Source organism: Camelus dromedarius, chromosome 17 (genome assembly GCF_036321535.1).
Source record: "Camelus dromedarius isolate mCamDro1 chromosome 17, mCamDro1.pat, whole genome shotgun sequence".
Classification (NCBI taxonomy): Eukaryota; Metazoa; Chordata; class Mammalia; order Artiodactyla; family Camelidae; genus Camelus; species Camelus dromedarius.
This window is the reverse complement of record NC_087452.1, coordinates 39,468,246-39,492,512: the sequence shown is the minus strand read 5'-3', so window position 1 is coordinate 39,492,512 and position 24,267 is coordinate 39,468,246. Positions and strand designations below refer to the sequence as shown.

The following is a 24,267-nucleotide window of genomic DNA, read 5'->3' as shown; positions in this document are numbered from 1 at the left end:
TACTGTGCACATACAAAATACAATCCTTTGTCACTAGCTCTTTTCATATAGCATGTTTTCAAGATTCATTCATGCTCTAGCATGGGTCAGTATTTCATTTCTTTTATTACCTATAACATTCCATTGTATAGATATGCCATATTATGTTTATCTGTTTATCACTCAGTGAACATCTGAGTTGCTTTCACTTTTTGGCTAGTGTGAACGACACTGCTATGAACATTTGTGTGTAAGTTTTCGTGCAGACATGTTTTTGCTTCTCTTGGGTATATACTCAGAAGTGGAGGTGCTCAGTCATATGATAACTTCATGTTTAACTTTTTGAGGAAGTGCCAGACTGCTTTCCAAAGCTGCCATTAGCATCAGCAATGTATGAGGGTTCTAGCTTCTGACACCCTCACCAATACTTCTTATTATCTCTTTTCAATTACAGCCATCCTAGTGGGTGTGGTTTTTCATCTGTATTTCCCTGATGGCTAATGTTGAAAATCTTCTCATATGCTTATTTTGATCACTTGTATATGTTCTTTGGAGAAATGTTTGTTCTAATCCTTTGCCCATTTTTAAAATGGGTCACCTTTTTATAATTGAGTCTAAGTGTTCATTATATATTTTAAATACAATTCCTTTAGCAGACATATGATTTTCAAAAATGTTTTCCTGTTCTGCAAGTAGTGTTTTCAATTTCTTGATACTGTCTTTTGAAGCACAAAATATTTTGTATTTTCATGAAGTCCATTGATCTGTTTACCTTATTGCTTGTGATTTCGGTGTCATACCTAAGAAACAAATGTCCCTTTCAAGGTCCTGAGATCATGCTTCTTCTAAGAATTATTATAGTTTTAGCTCTTACATCTACTTTTTCTTTTAAGAACATTATAGTTGTAACTTTTACATTTAGGTCTTGATCCATTTTGCATTAATTTTTGTATATCATGTGAGTAGCTGTCCAACTTCATTCTTTTGCATGTGAATACATCTTATTTTGATACATTTACAGGTTCTTATGTAGTTGTAGGAAACAATACATAGAGATCCCATGCAAACTTCACCCAACCTCCCCAATGGAAACATCCTGCATGACTACAGTACAATATCACAACCAGGAAATTAACATTGATATAATCCACTGATCTTACTCAGATTTTATTGCTTTTACATGTATTTATGTGTGTGTGAATGTACATACATGTGTATTTAGTTCTATGCAATTCTATCACATGAGTAGATTTAGTGACACCCACCACTTCAAGATACAGAACAGTCCATCATAAAGATTCCTTTGATAGCAAAAGCCAACCCTCTCCTTCCTCCATTCATTATCCCTGGCAGCCTCTAACCTGTTCACCATTATCTCATTTCAAGTAAGTTACATAAAAAGAAGTACACAGTATGTATGGGTTTCTTCACTCGACATAATTTATTTGAGACCCACCTAAGTTTTTGTCATTACCAATGGTTCACTTTTTATTACTGAGTGGTATCCTATGATATAGATGTGACAAAGTTTAGTCGTTTGCTAAAGAAAATTCGAGTTGTTTCCAATTTGAAGCTATTGCAAGTAAACCTACTAGGAGAACACTTACATAAGTTTTTGTGCAAACACAAGCTTTCATTTCCCTGAGATAAATGTCCAAGAGTGCATTACTGGTTTGTATGGGAAGCTCATGTTCAGTTTTTTAAGAAACCAGCAAGCTGTTTTTCAGAATGGCTCTGCCACTTTACTATTTTACATTTCTAGCAGTTATGAATGAGAGATTCACTTTGCCTGCATCTTCACCAGCATATGGTGTTATTACTATTTTCCATTTTAGCCACTCTGATAGGCAGGTGGTGACAGCTCACTGTGGTTTTCATTTGCATTTCCATAATGGCAACTGACAGTGAATATCTTTTCATCTGTTCATGTCTTTTGCCCTTTGGTACTTGGATTGTTTCTTTGTTGGTATTTAAAAGTTCTTTATACATTCTGGATATAACTTCTTTCTCAGATACGTGGTTTGCAAATGTTTTCTCCCATTCTGTGGCTTGTCTTTTCATCCCCTTCCCTGAGTCTTTTGTAGAGAGAAGAATTTAATTTTGATTAAGTCCCACTTACTTAATTTTTATTTCTTAGGGATTATGCTTTTGGTGTCAAGTCTAAAAACTCTGCCTCACCCTTAATCCTGAAGATTTTCTCCTATCTTTTTCCTAAAAGTTTTAAGCTTTATAGTTAAATAATTTAAATTAGGTGGTTAATTTTTATATAAGGTATGAGGTTTAGGTAGTGGTTCCTTTATTTATTTATTTATTTAGCCACTAAATGTATAATTGTTCCAGCATCATTCTTAAAAATTTGTTCCTCAATTGAACTGCTTTTCCACTTTTTCAAAAACATCAGCTGGGCATGTTTGTGTAGTCCTATTTCTGAGTTCTCTATTCTGTTCCATTGATCTAGGTGTCTATCCCTCCATCAATAACACACTGCTTTGTTACTGTAGCTATATAATAAGCCTTACACCAGGTAGAGTGTTTCCTCCCACTTTATTTTTCTTTTTCAAATTATTTTAGCCATTCCAAGATCTATTCCTCTATAAAAATTCTAAAATAAGCCTGCCTGTTTACAAAAAAAAAAAAAACAAAAAACAAAACCTTATTGGAATTTTAACAGGAATTGCCTTAAAATTGTCTATCAAATTGGGAAGAATTGACATTTTTACTCTATGGAGTCTTCTAAATCCATGAATGCCATGTCTCTCCACTTACGTACCTCTTCTTTGACGTCTTTCATCAGCATTTTATAACATTTAGAATACAGATCTTGTACATATTTTGTTATATTTATATCTCTAAGTACTTATTATTCTTTGGAGCAATTATAAATGGTGCTTTTAACTTCTGTTTTCACATGTCCAATGTTAGTACATAGTAATGCAATTGATTTTTTGTCAGTCTTGTACCCTGTAACCTTGCTTACTAATTCTAAGAGTGTTTTGAGGATTCCTTTGAATTTTCTCCACAGACAATTGTATCTGATATTAAGATAGCCACTCCTGCTTTTAAAAAAGTAATATTTGCATGGTATATACTTTTCAACCTTTTACTTTCAATCTGCTTATATAATTATATTTAAAATAAGCTTTTTGTAGACAATATACTGTTGGATCCTGTTTTTTATTCATTCTAGCCATCTCTGTCTTTTAACTGGTGCATTTAGATCATTTACATTTAAGGTAAATATTAAGATGCTAGAGTTTAAGTCTAAAGTGCAATTTTATTATTTGTCTTCTGTTTATTTCCTCTGTTTCTTATTTTTCTGATTCTCTTTTTTTTTTAACCTCCTATGGGTTACCTGAATATTTATGTTTTCAGTACAAATTATTAAATTACCTTTAATTCCCAATGTTAGTTTTTTAGGGCTGCCATGACAAAGTATCACAAACTGGGTGACAAACAACATAAATTTACCGTCTCACAGTTCTACAAGCTAAAGTCCAAAATCAAAGAGCAGGGCCCTCCTCCTTCTGAAATCCATAATGGAATCTCCTCTTGCTTCTTCCTAGCTTCTGGTGACTTGCTGGAAATCACTGGCATTCCTTACTTTGCAGCTGTATAATCCCAGTGACTACTTCCATCATTGCACGGCATTCACCCTGTGTCTCACTGACTTCACATGGTTGTCTTCTTATAAAGACACCAGTCATGTTGGATCAGGAGACCACTCTATTTGAGTATGACCTCATCTTAACTAATCACATCTGGACAGCCACTATTTCCAAATAAGGTTAACATTCTGTGGTCCTGGGAGTTAGGTCTGCAACACATCATTTTTGTTGGGGGGACACAATTCAACCCATAACACTTCCTATCAACTTTGTCTCTTCTGTGCCCAGCTGTTTATTCACCTTGGCTTCTCTGCTTCTTGCTCTTATGCTTCTCTGAATGTCTGACAGTTTTTGGCTTCCTATTTTATGAACAAAAGATTAGGCAGATTATTAAAGGCAGCTGGCTTCCATTTCCTTTGCATTTGTGTATGTCTGTTTCTTCTTCAAGTTCCTTCCCCTGTCCATGTTCTGCGATTTCCTCAAACTCTGCAATGCTTCCTTCCAGGCCATAACTCCATTCTAGAAATCACATCAGATAGATAGTTTATCCTCTCTACAGTGGAGGTCCTGACTTATTACACCAGAATAAAGCAGAGCAAAATGACTAAGGGAAGGGGCCTGATTGGCCTGCCTATTCTCAATGTTAATCTTCAATTAGTCTGGTAAGTGCCCAAGGCCTCCATCAGTTTTCCACTCAGAGTTTATAGATCATCTACATCTGTTTCTACCTTCTGGTTAGTTTTCCCCTATGTCTGTTCTGGGCAATAGATTTCTTCACTATATTTTGACTCAGTCCCATCTGCTTTCTATCATCTAGTAATTGCATAAAATTTCTTTTCCACTAACAGCTTCTCTTTCCACTCTCCCATGATTGTAAGATATTTAATCTTGTCTCTGTTTTCATAGATTTTGGGTGGTTAGTCGAATAGGCACAGGCATTCATGTTTCTATTTCCATCTTTAACATTTTTTCATTTTTGAGTTCATTTTGCTTCATTGTTCAAATGACTGGTGATGTTTATCATAAGTAATAATTTCAAGGATGGCTTATTTCTTGGGTTCTTGTAACTTTGATAATGTTTATGTTTTATTTTTTTTGCACCCTGCCCCACCACCACCAAAAAGATCGTGATGGTACAAAAATCTTTCCATCTTCTCTGGAATAACAGAATAAGGATATACCCAACTGCCTGCAAAAATGAGCTAGTAGAAATATACATAAAACAATGATTTTTAAGACACTAGACATCAGGGAATGCTGGACAGTGATGCCCAAGGGATGGAAAACAGTTGAGGTCAGCTCTACTCTTGTCCCAGGTTAGAGGCTTGAGAGGTCCCTTGGCCTAAGCACAGGGAGGGCAACTGAGGTGATACCAGCAGATATTTTAAGTTAAAGAGACACAGTAAAAAGTCTCAGAAGACCAAAGCAGCTAGAGTTCACAGGGCAAAGTACTGGAGAAAAGACAGCAGGCCAAAGCTCACTCAGAATAAATAGATAACATGGACAGTACATCATCCATCAGAGAAAATGAAGTGATGGTTAAAAACCTTCCGACAAAGAAAACTACAGGCTCAGATGGCTTTACTGGTGAATTCTACCGAAGATTCAAAGAAGAAGTAATACCAATTCCATACAAACTCTTTCAGAAAGCTAAAGAAAATGGAAACTTCCAAACTCATTCTATGATACTAGCTCATTCTATGATCATACCCTCATAGCAAAACCAGATAAAGAAACTCCAAGAAGAGAAAACTATAAACCAATAGTCTTTATGAATGTAGATGCAAAAATCTTCAACAAAGAATTTGCAAAACAAATTCAGTGATACATTAGAAGAATTATACACCTCGGCTGGTTTAGTATCTAAAAATCAGTGTTATGTGCAACATTAATAGAACAAAAGACAAAAATTATATGACCCTTTCAATAGACACAAAATAAGCATTTGACAAAATTAAACACCCTTTTGTGATTAAAAAACAACAAATTATAAATAGAAGAGAACTTTCTTCAGTTGATAAAGGGTATTTGGGGAAAATCTACAGCTGACGCCATACTTAATGAGTAAAGAGTGAATTCTTTCCAGGATCATGAACAAGGCAGATGACCATTTTTGCCATTTCTATTCACCATTATACCGGAAATTATAGCTAGGGCAATTAGGCAAGGAAAAGAAATAAAAATCATCTGGGAAGTAAAACTCCATTTAGAGATGACAATCTTATATACAGAAAGCTCTAGGGAAACCACTACAGCGCTATTAGAATAAACAAGTTCAGCAAGGTGGTAGAATATGAGATTAATGTACAAAAATCAATTATACCTCTATACACTAGCAATGACGAATGTGAAAAGAAAATTAAGAAAACAATTCCATTTACAATAGTATCAAAAACAATAGAAATACTTAGAACCGAAGTTAAGAGAAGTATGACTTGTACACTGAGAATTATGAAACATTGTTGAAAAAATTAAAGAAGGTACATAAATGGCAAAATATTTCATGTTTAAGGATCAGGGAAGTTAGTATCATTAAGATGCAATACACCCCAAACTGATCTACAGACTGAAACCATTCAGGGTTGGAGCTGGTTTGTTTGTTTGTTTGTTTGTTTGTTTGTTTGTTTGTTTTCTTATAGAAATTGATAAGCTGATCCTAAAATTCACATGGAAATGCAAGGGACCAAGAATAACCAAAACAATCTTAAAAAAGAATGAACACAGAGGGCTCACAATTCCCAATTTCAAATGTTGCTGCAAAGCTACAGTAATTCAGCCAATGTGGTATTGGCACTGGCTACACATAAAAACCAATGGTGTGTTGTATACCAGACATTGACACATTGTAACTGACTGTACTACAATTTTAAATAAATTAATTAATTAAAAAAAAAAAGACCAACAGAATAGAATCTAGAGCCCATAAAGAAACCCTTATGCTTATGGTAAACCAATTTTCAACAGGAGTCCCAAGACAATTTAATGGGGGGAAAATGGTCTTTTCAACAAATAGTGCTGAGACAACCAGATATCCACAAGCAAAATAATGAAATTGATCCATACATCACATCATATGCAAAAATTATCTCAAAATAGATCAAATATCTAAATATAAGAGCTAACCATACAAAAGTTTTAGAAGAAAATACAGAGTCATTAAGTCTTTGTGACCTTGGGTTAGGCAATGGTTTCTTGGAGCACAAGCAACAAAAGAAAAAATAAACTGTAGATAAACTGCACTTCACCAAAATCAAAACATTTTGTGCTGTAAATCATACCATGAAGAAAGTAAAAAAGACCACCTACAGAACAAGGGAAAACTTCTGCAAATCTAATATCTAATGAGGGATTTGTACATACACAATATATAAAAACTCCTACAACTCCGTAATAAAGTGACAAATAACCTGATTTTTTTGAAGGGCAAAGGAAATGGACATTTCTCCCAAAAAGGTATATAAATGGTCAGTAAGCACAGGAAAAGTTGGAAAATACTCTGTATTTCCTCAACAGGTTAAACATAAGACTTACCCAGCAATTCCACTCCTAGATACATACTAAAGAGACAGAAAGCTTATGTTTTCACAAAAAACTCTACACAACTGTTCACAGCAACATTATTCAAAATAGCCAAAAAGTGAAAAGAACCCAAATGTCCATCAACTAACAAATGGATAAACAAATACACTATATGTATCTATACAATGGAGTATTATTTGCCAAAACAAAAAATGAGGTACTGATACATGCTACAAACATGAACTTTGGAAAACATCATGCTGAGAGAAAGGCTGCATGTCATATAATTCCATATATAAGAAATATCCAGGCCAAGCTATACAAACAGAAACTAAATTAGTGACTGACAAGGATTTGGAGGGGAGGGAATGAAGAGTGACTTTTTTTTTTAAGTGTAAATTTTTTTTTTCATGGAGGTACTGGGGGTTGAACCCAGGACCTCATGCAGGCTAAGCATGCGGTCTGCCAATGAGCTGTACATGCTAAGCATGGGAATGACTTTTACTGAGTGAGAAATTTCTTTCTGGGGTGATGATGATGCTCTGGAATTAGATAATGGTCATGGCTGCACAACTCTGAGACTATACTAAACAGCACTGAATTGTACACTTTAAAGGGGTTAAGGATGCAAATTATTTCTCAATAAATTTTTAAAAAATGAACACCAACTCAACACAAAGCCTTAAAGAAAACTAAAGAGGAGGCAATACTTCCCAACTCATTTTGAGACCAACATTATCCTGATACCAAAACCAGGCAAAACCAGTATTGAAAAAGTAAACGACAAAACTATCCTTCCTGAACATAGATGCACAAATTCTAAACAAAATCACAGCAATTGAAACCCCACTAAATATTAAAAGGATAACAATAAAGATAATTCATCCTGACTAAATAGGGTGGATCTTAAGAATGCAGGTCAGTTTCCTGGTTGAAAAAAATCAATATAATACATCTTATGTATTAATTCCCAAGGGCTGACATCATAATAAAGGACCACAAACTGGGTGGGTGAAAACAACAATTTATTTTCTCACGGTTGTGCAAGCCAGAAGTCCGAAACTAAGGTGCTGACAGAGCCACACTCCTTTGAAAGCTTCCAGGAGTGAATCCTTCCTTGACTCCTTCAGCTTCCAGTAGCCCTACATGTCCCTTGGCTTATGGTAGCAGAACTCCAGTCTCTGTCTTCATCCTCACATTACATTCTCCCTTGTGCCTCTGGCTTCATACAGCCATCTTCTTATAAGGACACCAGTCATAATGGATTAGGCAGCCCACACTATTCCAGTATGACTTCGTCTTAACTAATTATATCTCCAATGATTCTATTTCCAAATAAGGTCACATTCTGAGGTACTGAGGGGTTAGGCCTTTAACGCATTTTTTTTTGAGGGATACAGTCAACCCATACACCATACTGACAACTGAAAAAGAAAGATCATCTGATCATCTCAACAGAAAAAGTATTTAATAATATTCAGCACTTATGTCTAACAAAAATTTAGCAAATGAAGAGCAGAAGGAAATTTCCTCAACCTGATTAAAAAAAAAAAAACATGTCAGAGACTGAATGCATCACCCTGAGATCAAGAAGACAGACAGACATCTGCTCTCACCACTTCTACTCAACATGGGAGGTTCTGGCCAATGTAGTTAGGCCAAAATAAATACATAAATAAACAGCATCCAGATGGGAAAGGAAGAAAAACTGCTTATTTGCAGAAGACATGATTCTCAGTGTAGAAAAATCCAATCGAATTCACAAAACCACCTGAGCCCATAAATGAGTTTAACAGTTATAAACAAAAACACTCATTTGAAAAGACACATGCACCCCGATGTCCAGAGCAGCATTATTTACAACTGCCAAGATACGGAAGCAACCTATGTGTCTATCAATAGATGAATGGATAAAGAAGATGCAATACACACACACACGCACGCGCGCGCACACACACACACACACACACACACACACACACACAAGAATATTACACAGCCATAAAAAAGAATGAAATTTTGCCATTTGTGCAACATGGATGGACTTGGAAGGCACTAGGCTAAGTGAAATAAGTCACACAGAGAAAGACAAATACCGTATGTTATCTCTTATATGTGGAATCTAAAAAATACAACTACTGAATGCAACAAAAAAGAAGAAAACTCACAGAGAACAAACTAAAGGCTACTGGGGAAAGATAAGGGGGGAGGAGCAAGACAGGGGAAGAGGATTAAGAGGTACAAATTATGAGGTATAAAATAAGCCACAAGGATATACTGTACAACATGGGGAATAGAGCCAATATTTTACAATAATTCTAAATGGAGTATAACCTTTAAAAATTATGAATCCCTATATTGTACTGCAACTTTTATAATATTGTCAGCAACTGTACTTCAATAAAAAATAATTTTAAAGATTTTTAAAAAGAAATAATCAGAGATGTGAGTATATTTGCATGTAAAAGTTATTCATTGCAATGCTATAAATGAAAAAATTATAAACAACCTAAATGTCTAACAATAAAGAATTATACCATGTACTCATAGAAAAAAACAAAAAAAGATACCATGTATAATAACATCTAAAAAACTGAAATATTTAGGGATAAATCTGACAAAACATAAAAGACCTGTATAATAAAAAAACACAAAATATTGCTTAGAGAAACTAAAGAAGCCCAAGTAAGTGGAGGGATATACCTTGTTGATGAGTCAGAAAATTCAATTTTGTTAAAATGCCAGTTCTCCCCATATTAAGACTAAATGCAATCCCAATCAAAATCCCAACGGGGCTTTTTTTTTTTTTTTTTTCTTTTTGGGTAGAAATCGACAAGCTGATTCTATGTTTTATATGTATGTATGTATGTATGTATGTATGTATGTATGTATGTATACACATATACACACACATTAGTTGAAAGACTAATCATTACCTGATTTTAAAACATTATAAAATGGAAATGATCAAAGCAGTATGGTATTGGTATGAAGTTAGACACAGACCAATGAAACAGAATAGAGTGCCCAGGAATTAGACCCCCACAAATACAGTTAACTGATTTTTGACAAAGGTGCAATGCCAAGGCAGTTGACAATACATTTTCAACAAACAGCAATCAAACAATATGCAAAAACATAAACTTCCATCTATACCTGTCACCATGTACCAAAATTAACCCAAAATGGTTGACAGCACAGGTCAATTCTAGGGCTAAGGTGGTCCAGAAACACCAGGGAACATCCACACTCAATGAAAGAAACCAGAATCCCCAGGAAACCTTGAAACTTATTCAGTTCTTTAAAAAAAAAAAAAACAAAGCTGACAGACATAAATATAACACCTAAAACTGTAAAATTTCTAACAGAAAACATAGGCAAAAATCTTTCTGACCTTGGATGTGGGAAAGATTTCTTAGACATGACACAAAAGTCCAATTTACAAAAGCAGGAAAAAAAAAAGGTAAAATGAACTTCATCTAAATTAAAAGCTTCTCTTTGAAAAAAACCATTTCATAAATGCTCAATAAAGGATACCACTACCACTACCACCCCCATCACAAAGTGTCCCTTTAATGGAGGGACACACCATGAAAAAGTGTTCTTTCAGATCCCGAAATTAGAAAATATTTTTTGCCCTCAAATAACTCTCGCCCCACTCCCATTTTCTGGGCAATGTGCATCTTGTAAATGATTGTATTTCCATTTTTGTCTGGCAACCAGGACTCTCAAGGTCAAAATCATGGCCCAACTTAGCAGTGGTCTAAGACTTCATATTTGTGTAGAAATTTTACCCTATCTTACCCTCATGTTTTCTACTTAGTTGAGATTGCCAGGCTTAAAGAAAAATAAAAAAAAAAAGGAACATCCAATTAAGTTTGAATTTCAGATGAACAATTATCTTTTCTAGTATAAATAAGTACATTCGGCATCTTGTAATTTATCTGTCAACCCTGACTTTACCGCAAACATTCTTATTAGCCAACTCAGATGCTTTGTGGGACAGATGAGATAGTAAGTATCAATGTAAAATATAAACACACACAAATTGGAAATATCTCCAAGTAAACTTATACTTGAATTTTAAAAACTGTTTTAAAACAATTGAAAACCCCAGTTGTACTGTTTACTTGCCTTTATTAAATCTACACAATACAAAGTAACATTTCAAATTCTTCCTCATTTTATATTCTATTTTAAAAATATTGCCTGGTGCAGTGTTCTGTCAAAAATTCTAAGAATATTTTCAGAAAAGAGAATATATTGATCAAGAAAGGAGAAAAATACCACCTAATAATACAAAGTTTTCTACCCTTTCAATGCGGTTTTAAAAGCACCTCAAGAAAAGACTCCCTCTGTTTTGTTCCAGGACATCTTTAACAAGATTTCACATTAGGCCATCAATCCCTGTTCCTCTTCATTTCAATGTTATAACTCCTGCCCAAACTCAGCAGAAGAGGCAGCCAAAAATATCATTAAGCTGATAAAAGGTTGTAATTCCATGTGATATCGCCCAAGGAAACACTATTACCTACAGCCCTGACACTGCCCCCTTTCCCTTGAGAAGTAAGGATGCAATTTAAGTTTTGTTGACCCCCAGGTATGTTATATTACTAAATGTGGAAATTCATAAAGAAGAAAATCTGCCATTTACTGCAATTTAGTTGTAAGTCTATATTTCATAGAGTACCAGGGTTTAAAAAAAAAATCCAAAAACAAATTGAAAGTCACTGGTAGGTCAGATAAGCATTGACTTCTGGGCCCCCTGCACTGCCCTGAATAGCTTTCATAATAAACTTCGCATTTTCCTTGTTGATTAACTAAAGAATGGGAAAACATAGCTCACTTATAAATCATAACCAGCTGATACAGAAGGAGATGTAAACAGTTCTACTGAAGCAACGAAGCTGCAGAAACCAAAGAGGGTAAATATGTCAACACTGACTGCTGAGATGCTACGTTCTGTGCAAAAGCTTTGGCCTGATCATATGTCACTTTCCGCTCTTTATCTCTCCACCTTAGACATTCAGCTGGATTCTGTTGTCACGGGATGAAAGAAGGATGTCCGAGACACCCAGGAAGTAACTAAATGTTCCACTACCCTTCCACTTGTGTTCCCTACAACCTACTTTCCATGCAGAACCCACAGTGGTTTAAAAAAAAACAAAAACTCTTTAACCAGATTATATCACCCTTTAGCTTAAAACCTCCAATGACTTCTCAATGCATTTAGAATCTAGTCCAAACGCCTTGCTGTGGCTGACAAGACTGAGCAACAAGGCAGCATGACTGAAAAAAATGTGCGAGAAGAAGGCAGATGATGAGACCAGAGAAAGCAAGATGGCACAGAGCCTGCAAAAATCTGAGTCAGATCATCATTCACTCACTGCTTGAACCACCATGGGCTCAGATCATCTTATGGAGATATTACAGGTAATACTATAGGGTACGTGAGGATAGAGTTCCAGGGACAGGTCATGACTGAAGATATAAATTTGGAAATCCATCACTGAAATCAAGGAGCTGCATGAGATCACTTGGGGAGGGGGTGGTAGCTCAGTCTTATGCTGCAGGCATGGAGCTTGGAAAGCTTCTCTTTAGATAAAGCCTCATCAGCACTTCCATCAGCACCTTTCCTCAGAAAATTCAGGAATGCTTTACTCTGGGGTACCACCTGATTTCTTCTCAGCTTCAACTTCTTTAGGGGAAAGTCCTGGCATCATTCTGGAGGATATATCCTAGGCTCCTGGGTCTTCTGCTTATTTAACAAAAGGAAATACAGAACCTAAGCCCATACAAAGATGTGTACTGTAAGGGGAGGGAAATAGCTTAGTGGTAGACTGCATGCTTAGCATACACGAGGTCCTGGGTTCAATTCCCAGTACCTCCATTAAAAATTAAAATTAAAATTAAAAACCTCAAGAGAAAAAAGATGTGCACTATGACATACTTATAATAGCAAATAAGTGGAAACAACCTGAATGGCCACCCATCAGGAGATATTTCAACTGAATAAATAATAGTACACTCATACTATGAAATAACTACGCAGCTATTAAAAAACTGAGATTAAAGTATCAATACTGACCTGGAAAGATGTCCATAGTATCAAGAGAAGTAAAAGGGAAAGCAAGTTACAAAATATCTAGAATTCAGTCCTATTCTTAGAAATGAAAACTAAAACAAAACAAAAACAATGCTACAAATGCATGTGATTGCCAGCACTGTAAAAAGAACGCAAGGACACAGTCACACCCAAGCAGCGGTTACACTGGACGGAGCGCTGGGGTACTGGGAGGGGAGGCTTTAGTTTTACTTCTAGCACTTCTCTATCATTGAAAGTTGTTACAATGGGCTTTTGGCACCTTTGGTAATTCAAATATCTGAAATAAATCTGCCTTCCCTACTCCTAAAATTTTTAAAAAGAGGAAACTTCCTGTGTACCTTCTAAGGACCTTCGTGGACAGACAAGAGGCAAATTCAAGACTTAACCATAACAAATGATAATGGCTGGAGAAGACGTGAGGGGCTAAGGCTGCCGTTAACAGTTCCTGGAACAGACTATCATGATTTCCGACAACCATCAAATAATGAACAAAGAAACTTGAACTACTTTTTGGTTATAAGATTCAAAAATGTATTTCAGAATTACATTGGTTAGAATTCTGCTAAAATGACTGTTGACTGAATCTAGGATCTCAAAAACTATCTCAAGTACTCTTCATACAAAAATAATCCCTGTCTGAAAAGCTCTCATCTAAATAATAGAAGTTTGAGGCAGAGAATGTACCCCAAGGAAAAGGGATAAGAGATAATACATTTATCCCTAAAAAGGGGTTTTCTTTCCATTAAATGAATGGATTTTTTTTTAACTTTTCTTTTTTTTTAAACATTTTATTGAGCTATAGTCATTTTACAATGTTGTGTCAAATTCCAAGTGATGAATGGATATTTTATAGTAAAATTTCACAGCTAATAAAATTAAAAAACTACTTCCTAACAGTAAAAACTTATCAAACCAGGCAATTTTTACAACTGGGAGAAGAAAATTCTCTGCATAAAATTGGTTAATCATAGTTACGGCTTTATTATCTAGACATTTAACATAAATTCCATAAGGTAAAGTCTCAGCTTAATAAACTAATGGTTCATTTATTCAAAGAGACCCATCCAGAATTAAAATGAAAGTGAGACTGTCTGAAGTTTTCCACCGGGCAGTTTCACTGGGAAGCTCTGCTCCTCGTCCCTGTGTGATCTGCAAGGCACTACAGGAGACTCACCCATTGGAGTTGAAGTCACAGTTTTCCCACCAGTGGTGCTGTTAGGGCCGCTCATTTTAGAGCTACAATGAAATTGTTGGAAATACCCCTAGGTACATTATTTCAGCACATTAATGAGGCTGTTCACAAAGAGAGTTTATTACAAGAAGAGATAGATGTTTATTAGATCAGTAATATGATTACAGAACACGCTGCAAGGGAAGGGCCTCTGGGAGCCGTAGGCAGCATAATTTTGCAGGCATTAAACAAAACAAAAAAAAGCCAAAGAGCACCATCAAAACTGCTAACTTCACCGTATCACAGTTATGGGTAAATATCCACACTATTAAATAGCCACATGATTTTTCTGCTTCAAAAATGATGCATAGGCATGCTTTCTGAATTTACAGGAAATCAAAGAGCTCTTTTTCAGGGTGGCAAAAATAAAACAAATGCAGGGTGCTTACTGCTTATCTTAAATATGGTCCATTTCTGAGGACACCTGGGAATTGTATTTTGAGACTGTAGACGTAATGGGTTTCTTTTTTTCCCTCGTATTTATTGTAGCTCTGAGTAATAAAGATAATACCACCTTCAGTGCTGATACAACAGAGAGAAGCGTACACCTGGTGGCGGTGGTGGGAGTTACTATGTGGCAAGTGCTGTGCGAAGAGTTCTTCACACATTGTACCTTTAGTACTCCCAACAACCTTGTGAGGTGTTAAATTTTTCTCCTTTTTTTTTTTTGACATGGAAATGGAGATTTAGTAACTTGCCCAGGGTCATCAGTCTGGCAACCAATGAAGCCAACTCAAACACAATTAAATGAACGGATGTTCAGAGATGACCCAATTGCATCATGGAAATGCCACTGTCTTGCCAAACAGCCTCACCTGCATGTCAAATCAATTAGATAACACTGTTTTGCTTACCTTCTTTAAGGATAGAACCATTTCTCTTTTTGCTGCTGTTACCTATAAATACAGAGCTCCATGTTACTAGGTTATTATCCCTGTTGAAGACAAAGCAACTGTAATTTCCACAGTGTAAAAAACCAGCATACACTGTAGGAAACTGAGATATTAAAGAACAGCATTGACAAAGTAAAATGCAATCAGCGTGACCTGGAAGTAGACATAAAATACAGATACACACACATATATATACGGCCATATATATATGGCAAATTACGTTATCCATCAACACCTCTCAACTTTAAATGGTGTTTTTTTCATCACCCATGTATCTTAGGTCTGACTGTTTCTGTCTGATGAACCAATGGAGAAAAGTTGTCTTCCACAGGGGAAATCGGTCCTGAAAATGTTACTTTTTCTGGAGATCACACACTGTAAAAACAAGGCTCTTCTGTGTAAGCCGTGGTGGAATATATCAGAATAGCTCTCCCACTTGGAGGCTACGACTCACCTCCTTTTTTGTGCAATAAAAGAATCACTATAGTTTCATTTCTTTTTGTCTAGTTTTATGAGGAAGACATCAAATTAAGTCAAAGAGATATTCTCATAGGATATGCTTTCCTACTATCTCTTAGGACACAAACTACTCTCAATTATTTAATGATTATGGCACAAAGAATAAATAACCAATTGTACTCAAAGAAATGGTATTTTCATCAGATATGTGGGTGCTGCTCCCACTTATCTAATAATTATATGGCAAAGGATACAAAACAAAATCTTAAGAGTACCTGACGCTTGAAATCTTTTATAAATACACCACCACATAGATGTCCACCCTACTTCCTACAACAAAATCACCCTGACTAAATCAAACACCTAAATGTAAAAACCAAACAAACAAACAAACACGAAAGTACTAGAAGAAAATATGGGTGAATATATTTATAACCCTGGAATGGGAAGACCTTTTAAAACACAATATAAAATTCAAAAGACATAGAGGAAAACACTGGTAAATTTGACTACTCAGTGAAAACCACCTTTATAGCAAAAGTATCTATAAAAATTAGAAATACAGGGAGAAAATAAAAAAGTGGATTTGTTATGACAAAATTATAAACTTCTTAATATACAAAGAATTCTTACAAATCACTAAAAAGTATACTAAACAGGAAAAAAAATGAGCTAAGATTTCACTAAAGTAATTCATAGAAAAAGATATGGTTAGCCAACCCACAAGAGATGCTAAATTACATTCACAATGAAATAAATAGAAAATGTCAAAGACATACAAAATTTCACGTACAAGAAAAGCAAAACTGTTACAATGCCATAAAACTCAGTATCAGCAAGGCTGTGGGGAAACAGTCTCTCTTTCAGTGAGAATGAAAACTGGTACCCTATCTTTTAGGTAGGGCAATTTGGCAACACATATCAAACTTTAAAATTTACAACCCTTTCACTTAGTATATTAAATAGGATTCTCCAGAGAAAGAGCCAAGAGGAGATACATAATTATGCAGAAAGAGATTTATTATGAAGGACTGGCCCAATGATTAAGCAGACTGAGAAGTTCCATGATGTGCCATCTGCAAGCTAGAAGCCCAGGAAAGCTGATGGCACACTTCTTATCCATACCCAAAGGCCTGAAGACCAGGAGAGCCAATGCTGTAAATCCTGGTCTGAGTCTAAAGACCCAAGACCCACGAGTTCCAATGTATGATGGCAGAAGATGGATGTTAAGATCAAGCATGGAGAAAATTTGCCTTTGCTCTGCCTCTTTGTTCTCTTTAGGTTCTCAAACAATTGAATGATGACCACTCATGTTGGTGAGGGTGATATGCTTTAATGAGCCTACTGATTCAAATGCTAACCTCTTCCAGAGACAACCCCACACACACCCAGAAACAACATTTCACCGTAAACTTAAAAAACAAAAATAAAAGTCAGAATGGAGTTGTTTTGCCCATTTATCAGGATTACCAACTCATTTTTTATCTGCACTTTGTGTCACCATGTATGTGAGGTCCCAACATAAAAAATATTACTTTATTTTATTATTATTTTGTATTTTGGTACTTTATTATTTTGCCAGTGTTAATGCTCCAAGTGTTCTGAACTGATTTTTAAACGATAACTAGTACAGGGAAAAGGAGGTTAGTTCGTAAATATTCAATTTATTTTTCTCTCAGTGATAAATTAAGAGAAACTGATCATTGGGTTACACACTGAATTTTTTGTATTCGCAGTGTTTCTGCATGATGGATTTTGTAATTATCTTGGCCTGCACACTCCAAACACCTTTGAGGTTTCATTTACATGAAATTTGAGTTTCCTGTTTTTGCCTCAAGTGTATCTTTAATTATTTGCTAAACCATAATTACAAAAGCAGTTATGAGTTGAAAACTTAACCCTTAAAAAGTAAGACAGGAAAAGCTTAACCAAACCATTTATAGTTAAATTTACTTCTCTGTAAAATAAGTGTCTGTCCACTGCATTTGAAAGTGTGTAGTCCAATGGGCATGCTCTTAATGGCAGGATGATCACAGGAAATGAATTCTACATGACAAGTTTTTAGTAATGTCACACTACTGTTCCTGAAGATGGCTTAATTCCAAGGACAGACAGAAACTATGGAAACCTAACTACTAACGACCATAGGAAATACAAGCAAAATGAAAATTAAAATACCTATCAGAAGGTACACACATAGGCTTACAATCCACAGCAACGATACACCAATTTCTAAGAACCATGCTAATGAGTTCAAATCATTCAAGGTTGATGATTCTGTTTCACCACATCACATAGATACGGCCTAAAATAAGTCTAAAGCTGCCAAATAAAATTCTGTGAGAGAATAAATCATACTTTCAAACTAAATATGAATACAATTACTTTTTGGAATACAACTACTGACTTACAGGCAAGTCCCTGGTTAACTCCCTGGCGAATCTTTCAAACAAACTGGATGGAAAAGGTGCCTTTACACATTGTGTCAACTGGCTGTACTGGGTCACTGAATAACGACATGTTAGGGGCCATCTGCCCAAAATGGCCGGCTTGAGAAGGGGGCTGGGGTGGGGCACACTCTTCAATATTAGAGAGCAGACACAGGGGCTGCAGCCAGTAACATGTCTACCCAAAAAAGGCATCAAAAATTTAATTAGCAATCATCACAACTGATATAGATCCAAAAGATTCCATCTGCTTTTTTCTAAAAGAAATTACTATTCTTATCATCTCATGGATGGAGTACAGGTGCCAAGACATTGAACTTACTGAGATGGAAAACAAAAGAACGTTTTAAAATTCAACCTAATATTTTATGTTCTGCTGAGACACATCTAGCTGCTTATTTGGGAGGACCAAAATATAGACTATTACAGCACAATTTATTGCCCCAGGAAATCCAAACAAATTGTTCTTAGTCTCCACTCAACAGAACAGTACATTGACCTTTACAGACAGAATTAAAGAATGAATTCTGTGGGTAGCAGCTACTGTGAGAAACTGAAGACTTGCAGAGCTAATAAATAGTTATGAAGTGTTCCTCCTGTGCTGGCCACTGGCAGAGAGTGTCGGAGAGATATGTGCTTCTGAATCACCCAAGCTTGAAGTTACCTATCAGAACTGACTCTGAAATTTCAAATCCTAAATTTAGAAAAACAAAATTCACTGTTTACTAAAAATGATAAGGTGTATTAGGAAGAATGTTTAAGTTTTTGAGGCTAAAATGATACTCCAGATACAGCTCTCCATGTGATGGACAGAATGTCAGGTATCCCTAGAGTGTGAAGAGCTGGCACTAAGCTGCTGTCTTACTTTGCTTCCATGCCTTACATACTGCACACTGAGTAGAACAAGAAGATCCCTTGGGACGGAGAAGATGGCGGAGTACAAGGACGCTCGCAGGTCACCCTCTCCCACAAATACACCAAGACCCACATCTACAGACCCACTCAGCCAACCAGAGCACCTGCGGAACTCCGACAGAACATCGCCCTCTTCAAAAGATAAAGACGCCAAAAATCTGGTAGGAGAAAAGGAAAAAAGAAAGAACAAAAGGCAAAGCAGCGCGGTCCCGCGGGGAGGGAGCGGCAAAGGAGGACTGGCGCTCGCTCGCTGGGTCTCCCCTCTCCAACTGAGAGACCAGCGGGACGGACGGGGAGCCTCCGACGTTCGGATCTGTACAGAGCAGCCCTTGACTAACAGAACTAAGTTAAACGGGCGCAGAGCGTCCCCCCGACACCCAGCCTGAGACGCGGGCCGGCAGCCGCGGGCAGGGCCAGGCTGCACAAGCCGGGCGGAGGACGGGGGCGGCTGCACGGAGGCAGCCCCGGGGGAACGCAAGGGGCTGCGCGCCGTGGCTGTGGGTGCACAGGGCAGAACAACCTGGGCCCTCCATAAAACAGCAAGGTTGATGTGCTCTCGGGGGAAGGGTGCACACCCCCATCTCTGAAAACCCGCGGAAAGTTTTCGGGGGAAGAGAGGCGGGGCTCAGGCACAGCCGCCATATCCTCCGCGCTGAGCACTCAGGCGGGGGCGGGGGCGAAACCTGCATCCCCATCGAAGGGCTTAGCAGCCTCAAAGGCCAGACTGAGACTGGCCTGCAGCCCGGGGCAGACAGGATCCTTCCATCCTGGTCCCTCAGAGAACTTGCCCCACAAAGACAAACAAGGAGCTGGGTTTTGGCTCGGAGCAGGGACAGGGCTGTCCCTCAGTCTTCCCCGAGCCCACCCGCGGAGCGCCGACCAGGGCAGAGCACGCAGCCGCACAGAGAGCGGAACTACCAGCGGCGCAGGTAGAGGGAGAGCGGCCCCCCCTCCCCCGCCTTTCGGGCAGGAACACAGCCCCTGACCGAGGTGCTGGGAGGGGGCACGACCCGCCCTCCTACCTGGCCAGTCTGCAACATCTGACTGCGGCATCCGGAGGGGCAGCGACCCGCCCGCCCACAGCAGAGAGCTGCACCTGACCCAGTGTTAGGAGGAGGCGCGATCTGCTTGCCGACAGGTGCTGGGAGCAGCACAGAAGAGGGTGCCAACGGAGGGCCTCTGAAAACAGCAAGCTGAGCTTCCAAAACAGGACGAAGACAGAAAGACTTCACATTAAAAGCACACAGACTCCAGGAGAACACCGACAAACCCAGCCCCCCCCCCTTTTTTTTTTAAATCTGTTTTTACCTGTTCTATTTTCTATTACTCTCTTAATCTTTACTTCTTAACTCATTTCTATTTCTCTTGGGTTTTGATGTCCTGCTATTGATTAGACACAGGTTTCAAACATCTATTCATCCCCCCCCCCCCTTTTTTGTAAAGGTTTTAAAAGGACGTCTCAACCCGATTAATACTCTGCTTCAACTCACTCTTCTATTATTCATTATACACTGTTTCCAAACCCTATTTCTCCCTTCTTTTAAAATTCTTTCTCTCTCTCTCTCTTATTTTTTTTCTTTTTTTCCTAAGTTCTATTCCTAAATAGGCATCAGATAGATAAAATCCTTAAGGACCAAAATAAACAACTGATACTCCATAAACCACAGTGCCAAAGAGGTATGAGCAAGATGAAGAAGCAGAAAAACCTTTCCCAATTAAAAGAACAAGAGAAATCCCCTGAAAGAAAGATCAACGAAATAGACATCAATAGCCTACTAGATCAAGATTTCAAAAAAGGAGTGATCGAATTGCTGAAGGAATTAAAAGAGATAGTGTTTAGAGATACAAAATGTGTCAAAAATGAAATTGAAGCTATAAAGAAGAGCCAAGTAGAATGGGTAAACTCATTGACAGAGATGAGGAATGATCTAATAGCTGTGCAAAGCCGACTAGATAATGCAGAGGAACGAATTAGTGATCTAGAAGACAGGGCAATAGAAAGCACCCATTCAGAAGAACTACAAGAGAAGCAAATAAAAAATAATGAAAATAGCATAAGGGACCTACGGGATAATATAAAGCATCCCAATCTTCGCATAATAGGGGTCCCAGAAGGAGAAGAAAGATCAAAGGGGATTGAAAAGGTTTTTGAAGAAATCATGACTGAAAACTTCCCAAACTTAAAGAAGGAATCAGATATCCAAGTACAGGAAGCTCAGAGGGTCCCAAACAGGAAGAACCCAAATAGACCCACACCAAGACATATCATAATCAAGATGGCCAGAGTCAAGGATAAAGAAATGATTCTAAAGGCAGCAAGAGAAAAGCAAAGAGTAAGTTGCAAGGGAACCCCCATAAGGCTCTCAGCTGATTTCTCTACACAAACACTACAGGCCAGAAGGGAGTGGCAAGATATAGTCAAAGCCCTGAATGAAAAAAAAGATGCAGCCTAGGATCCTTTATCCAGCAAGGCTATCCTTGAGGATAGAAGGAGAAATAAAGAGTTTCACAGACAAAAAAAAAGCTGCAGGAGTTTAGCAACACTAAACCCATGCTAAAAGAAATATTGAAAGGGCTATTCTAAATAGAAAAGCAGCAGGATGCTACAGAAATGAGAAACACACAACTGGAAAGGTGATAACTCATGAATTACAAATAAAGTAAACATGAAATTATAAAAGAAGACATACAAATCACTGAGAGTGGGAGAGGGAGGCAGGGAAATATAGAATATTTTTTTCTTTCTTTTTTAAATTTTTTTAACAGTAGGATGGGTTTGAGATCATGTTACTATCAGTTTAATAAAAACAGTTATAGTAATGGGTTGACAGATTTACAAAAAGGGGTAACCACAAGCCAAAAATTTACAAAGGAGTCACAAAAATTAAATAAAATCCATGATAATACAAAGGAAAATTACCAAACCACAAAAGGAAGAAGAAAGGAACAAAGAGGATATATCAATTCAACTGCAAAGATAAGTTCAAAATGGCAATACACACACATCTATCATTAATTACTGTAAATGTTAATGGACTAAATGCTCCAGTCAAAAGACACAGAGTGGCAGACTGGATAATAAAGCTAGAACCTTCAATATGCTGCATACAAGAGACCCACTTTAGGGAGAAGGACACATATAGATTGAGAGTGAAAGGATGGAAAAGGATATTCCATGCAAATGGAAAAGCCAAAAAAGCAGGTGTTGCAGTACTGATTTCAGACAAAATAGACTTTAAAACAAAGGCCATAAAGAAAGATAAAGAAGGACATTTTATAATGATTAAAGGAGCGATACAAGATGAGGATATTACACTCGTTAATATATATGCACCCAATATAGGAGCACCTAAGTACATACAAGAATTACTAACAGAGATAAAGGGGGATATTGATGGGAATACAATCACAGTTGGAGATTTTAACACTGCATTAGCATCACTAGACAGATCTTCCAGACAGAAAATAAACAAGGCAACAGAGAAATTAAATACTACAATAGAAAAACTAGATTTGGTGGATATTTTCAGAGCATTACACCCCCAAAAAGTAGGATATACATTCTTTTCAAGTGCACATGGAACATTTTCCAGGATCGATCATGTACTTGGGCACAAAAGAAACCTCAACAATTTTAAGAAGATAGAAATTATCTCAAGCATCTTTACTGACCACAATGCCATGAAACTGGAAATCAACAACAGAGAAACAAAGGAGAAAAAAAGGAAAGCATGGAGATTAAACAATGTTATTGAAAAAACAATGGATCAATGAGGAAATCAAAGCTGAAATTAAAAAATACCTTGAGACAAATGATAATGAAAGCACAACCACTCAAAACCTATGGGACACAGCAAAGGCAGTGCTAAGAGGGAAGTTTATAGCGATACAGGCCTTCCTCAAAAAAGAAGAACAATCTCAAATAAACAATTTAACCCACCACCTGAATGAATTAGAAAAAGAAGAACAAAAAGCCCCAAGAAGCAGCAGAAGGAAGGAAATAATAAAGATCAGAGAGGAATTAAATACAATAGAGATTAACAAGACCATAGAAAAAAATCAACCAAACCAAAAGCTGGTTTTTTGAAAAAGTAAATAAAATCGACAAACCTCTGGCAAAACTCACAAAGAAGAAAAAAGAGAGAGCACAAATTAGCAAAATAAGAAAGGAAAATGGAGAAATTACAACAAACAAAATAGAAATACAGAATATCAAACGAGAATATTATGAAAAACTATATGGAACCAAACTGGATAACCTAGAGGAGATGGACAAGTTTCTGGAAACATACTGTCCACCAAAACTGAATCAAGAAGAATCTGAACACTTGAACAATCCGATCACTAGAAAGGAAATAGAAATAGCAATTAAAAACCTCCCTACAAATAAAAGTCCAGGACCGGACGGCTTCACCGGGGAATTCTACCAAACATACAAAGAAGAACTCATACCAGTCCTTCTCAAACTCTTCCAGACGATTGAAAAGGAGGGAATACTCCCAAACTCATTCTATGAAGCCACCATCACCCTGATACCAAAACCAGGCAAAGACACTACAAAAAAAGAGAATTATAGGCCAATATCACTGATGAACATAGACGCCAAAATCCTCACCAAAATTTTAGCAAATAGAATCCAACAACACATAAAAAAGATTATACATCATGACCAAGTGGGGTTCATCCCAGGGACACAAGGCTGGTTCAACATACGCAAATCCATCAGCGTAATACATCACATCAACAAGAGAAAGGACAAAAACCACATGATCAGCTCAATAGATGCAGAAAAAGCATTTGATAAAATTCAACACCCATTTATGATAAAAACTCTCGCCAAAGTGGGTATAGAGGGAACATATCTCAACATAATAAAAGCTATACATGACAAACCTACAGCCAGCATAGTACTCAACGGTGAAAAACTCAAAAGCTTCCCACTAAAATCTGGGACAAGACAACGATGCCCACTATCACCACTCCTATTCAACATAGTCCTGGGAAGTCCTAGCCACAACAGTCAGGCAAGAGAAAGAAATAAAAGGGATCCAAATTGGAAAAGAAGAGGTAAAAGTGTCATTATATGCTGATGACATGTTACTATATATAGAAA

At 37.1% G+C, this 24,267-nt stretch overlaps 1 protein-coding gene across 1 annotated transcript in view; it reads right to left on the bottom strand.

The window, feature by feature from the left end:
* ULK4 (unc-51 like kinase 4) overlaps positions 1-24,267 on the bottom strand; it is a 449,508-nt gene that overhangs the window by 116,878 nt on the left and 308,363 nt on the right. The window contains exon 35 of the mRNA XM_064496685.1: positions 15,295-15,336. Coding sequence (XP_064352755.1) covers positions 15,295-15,336 — 42 coding nt within the window. The remainder of the gene's footprint in view (positions 1-15,294; positions 15,337-24,267) is intronic.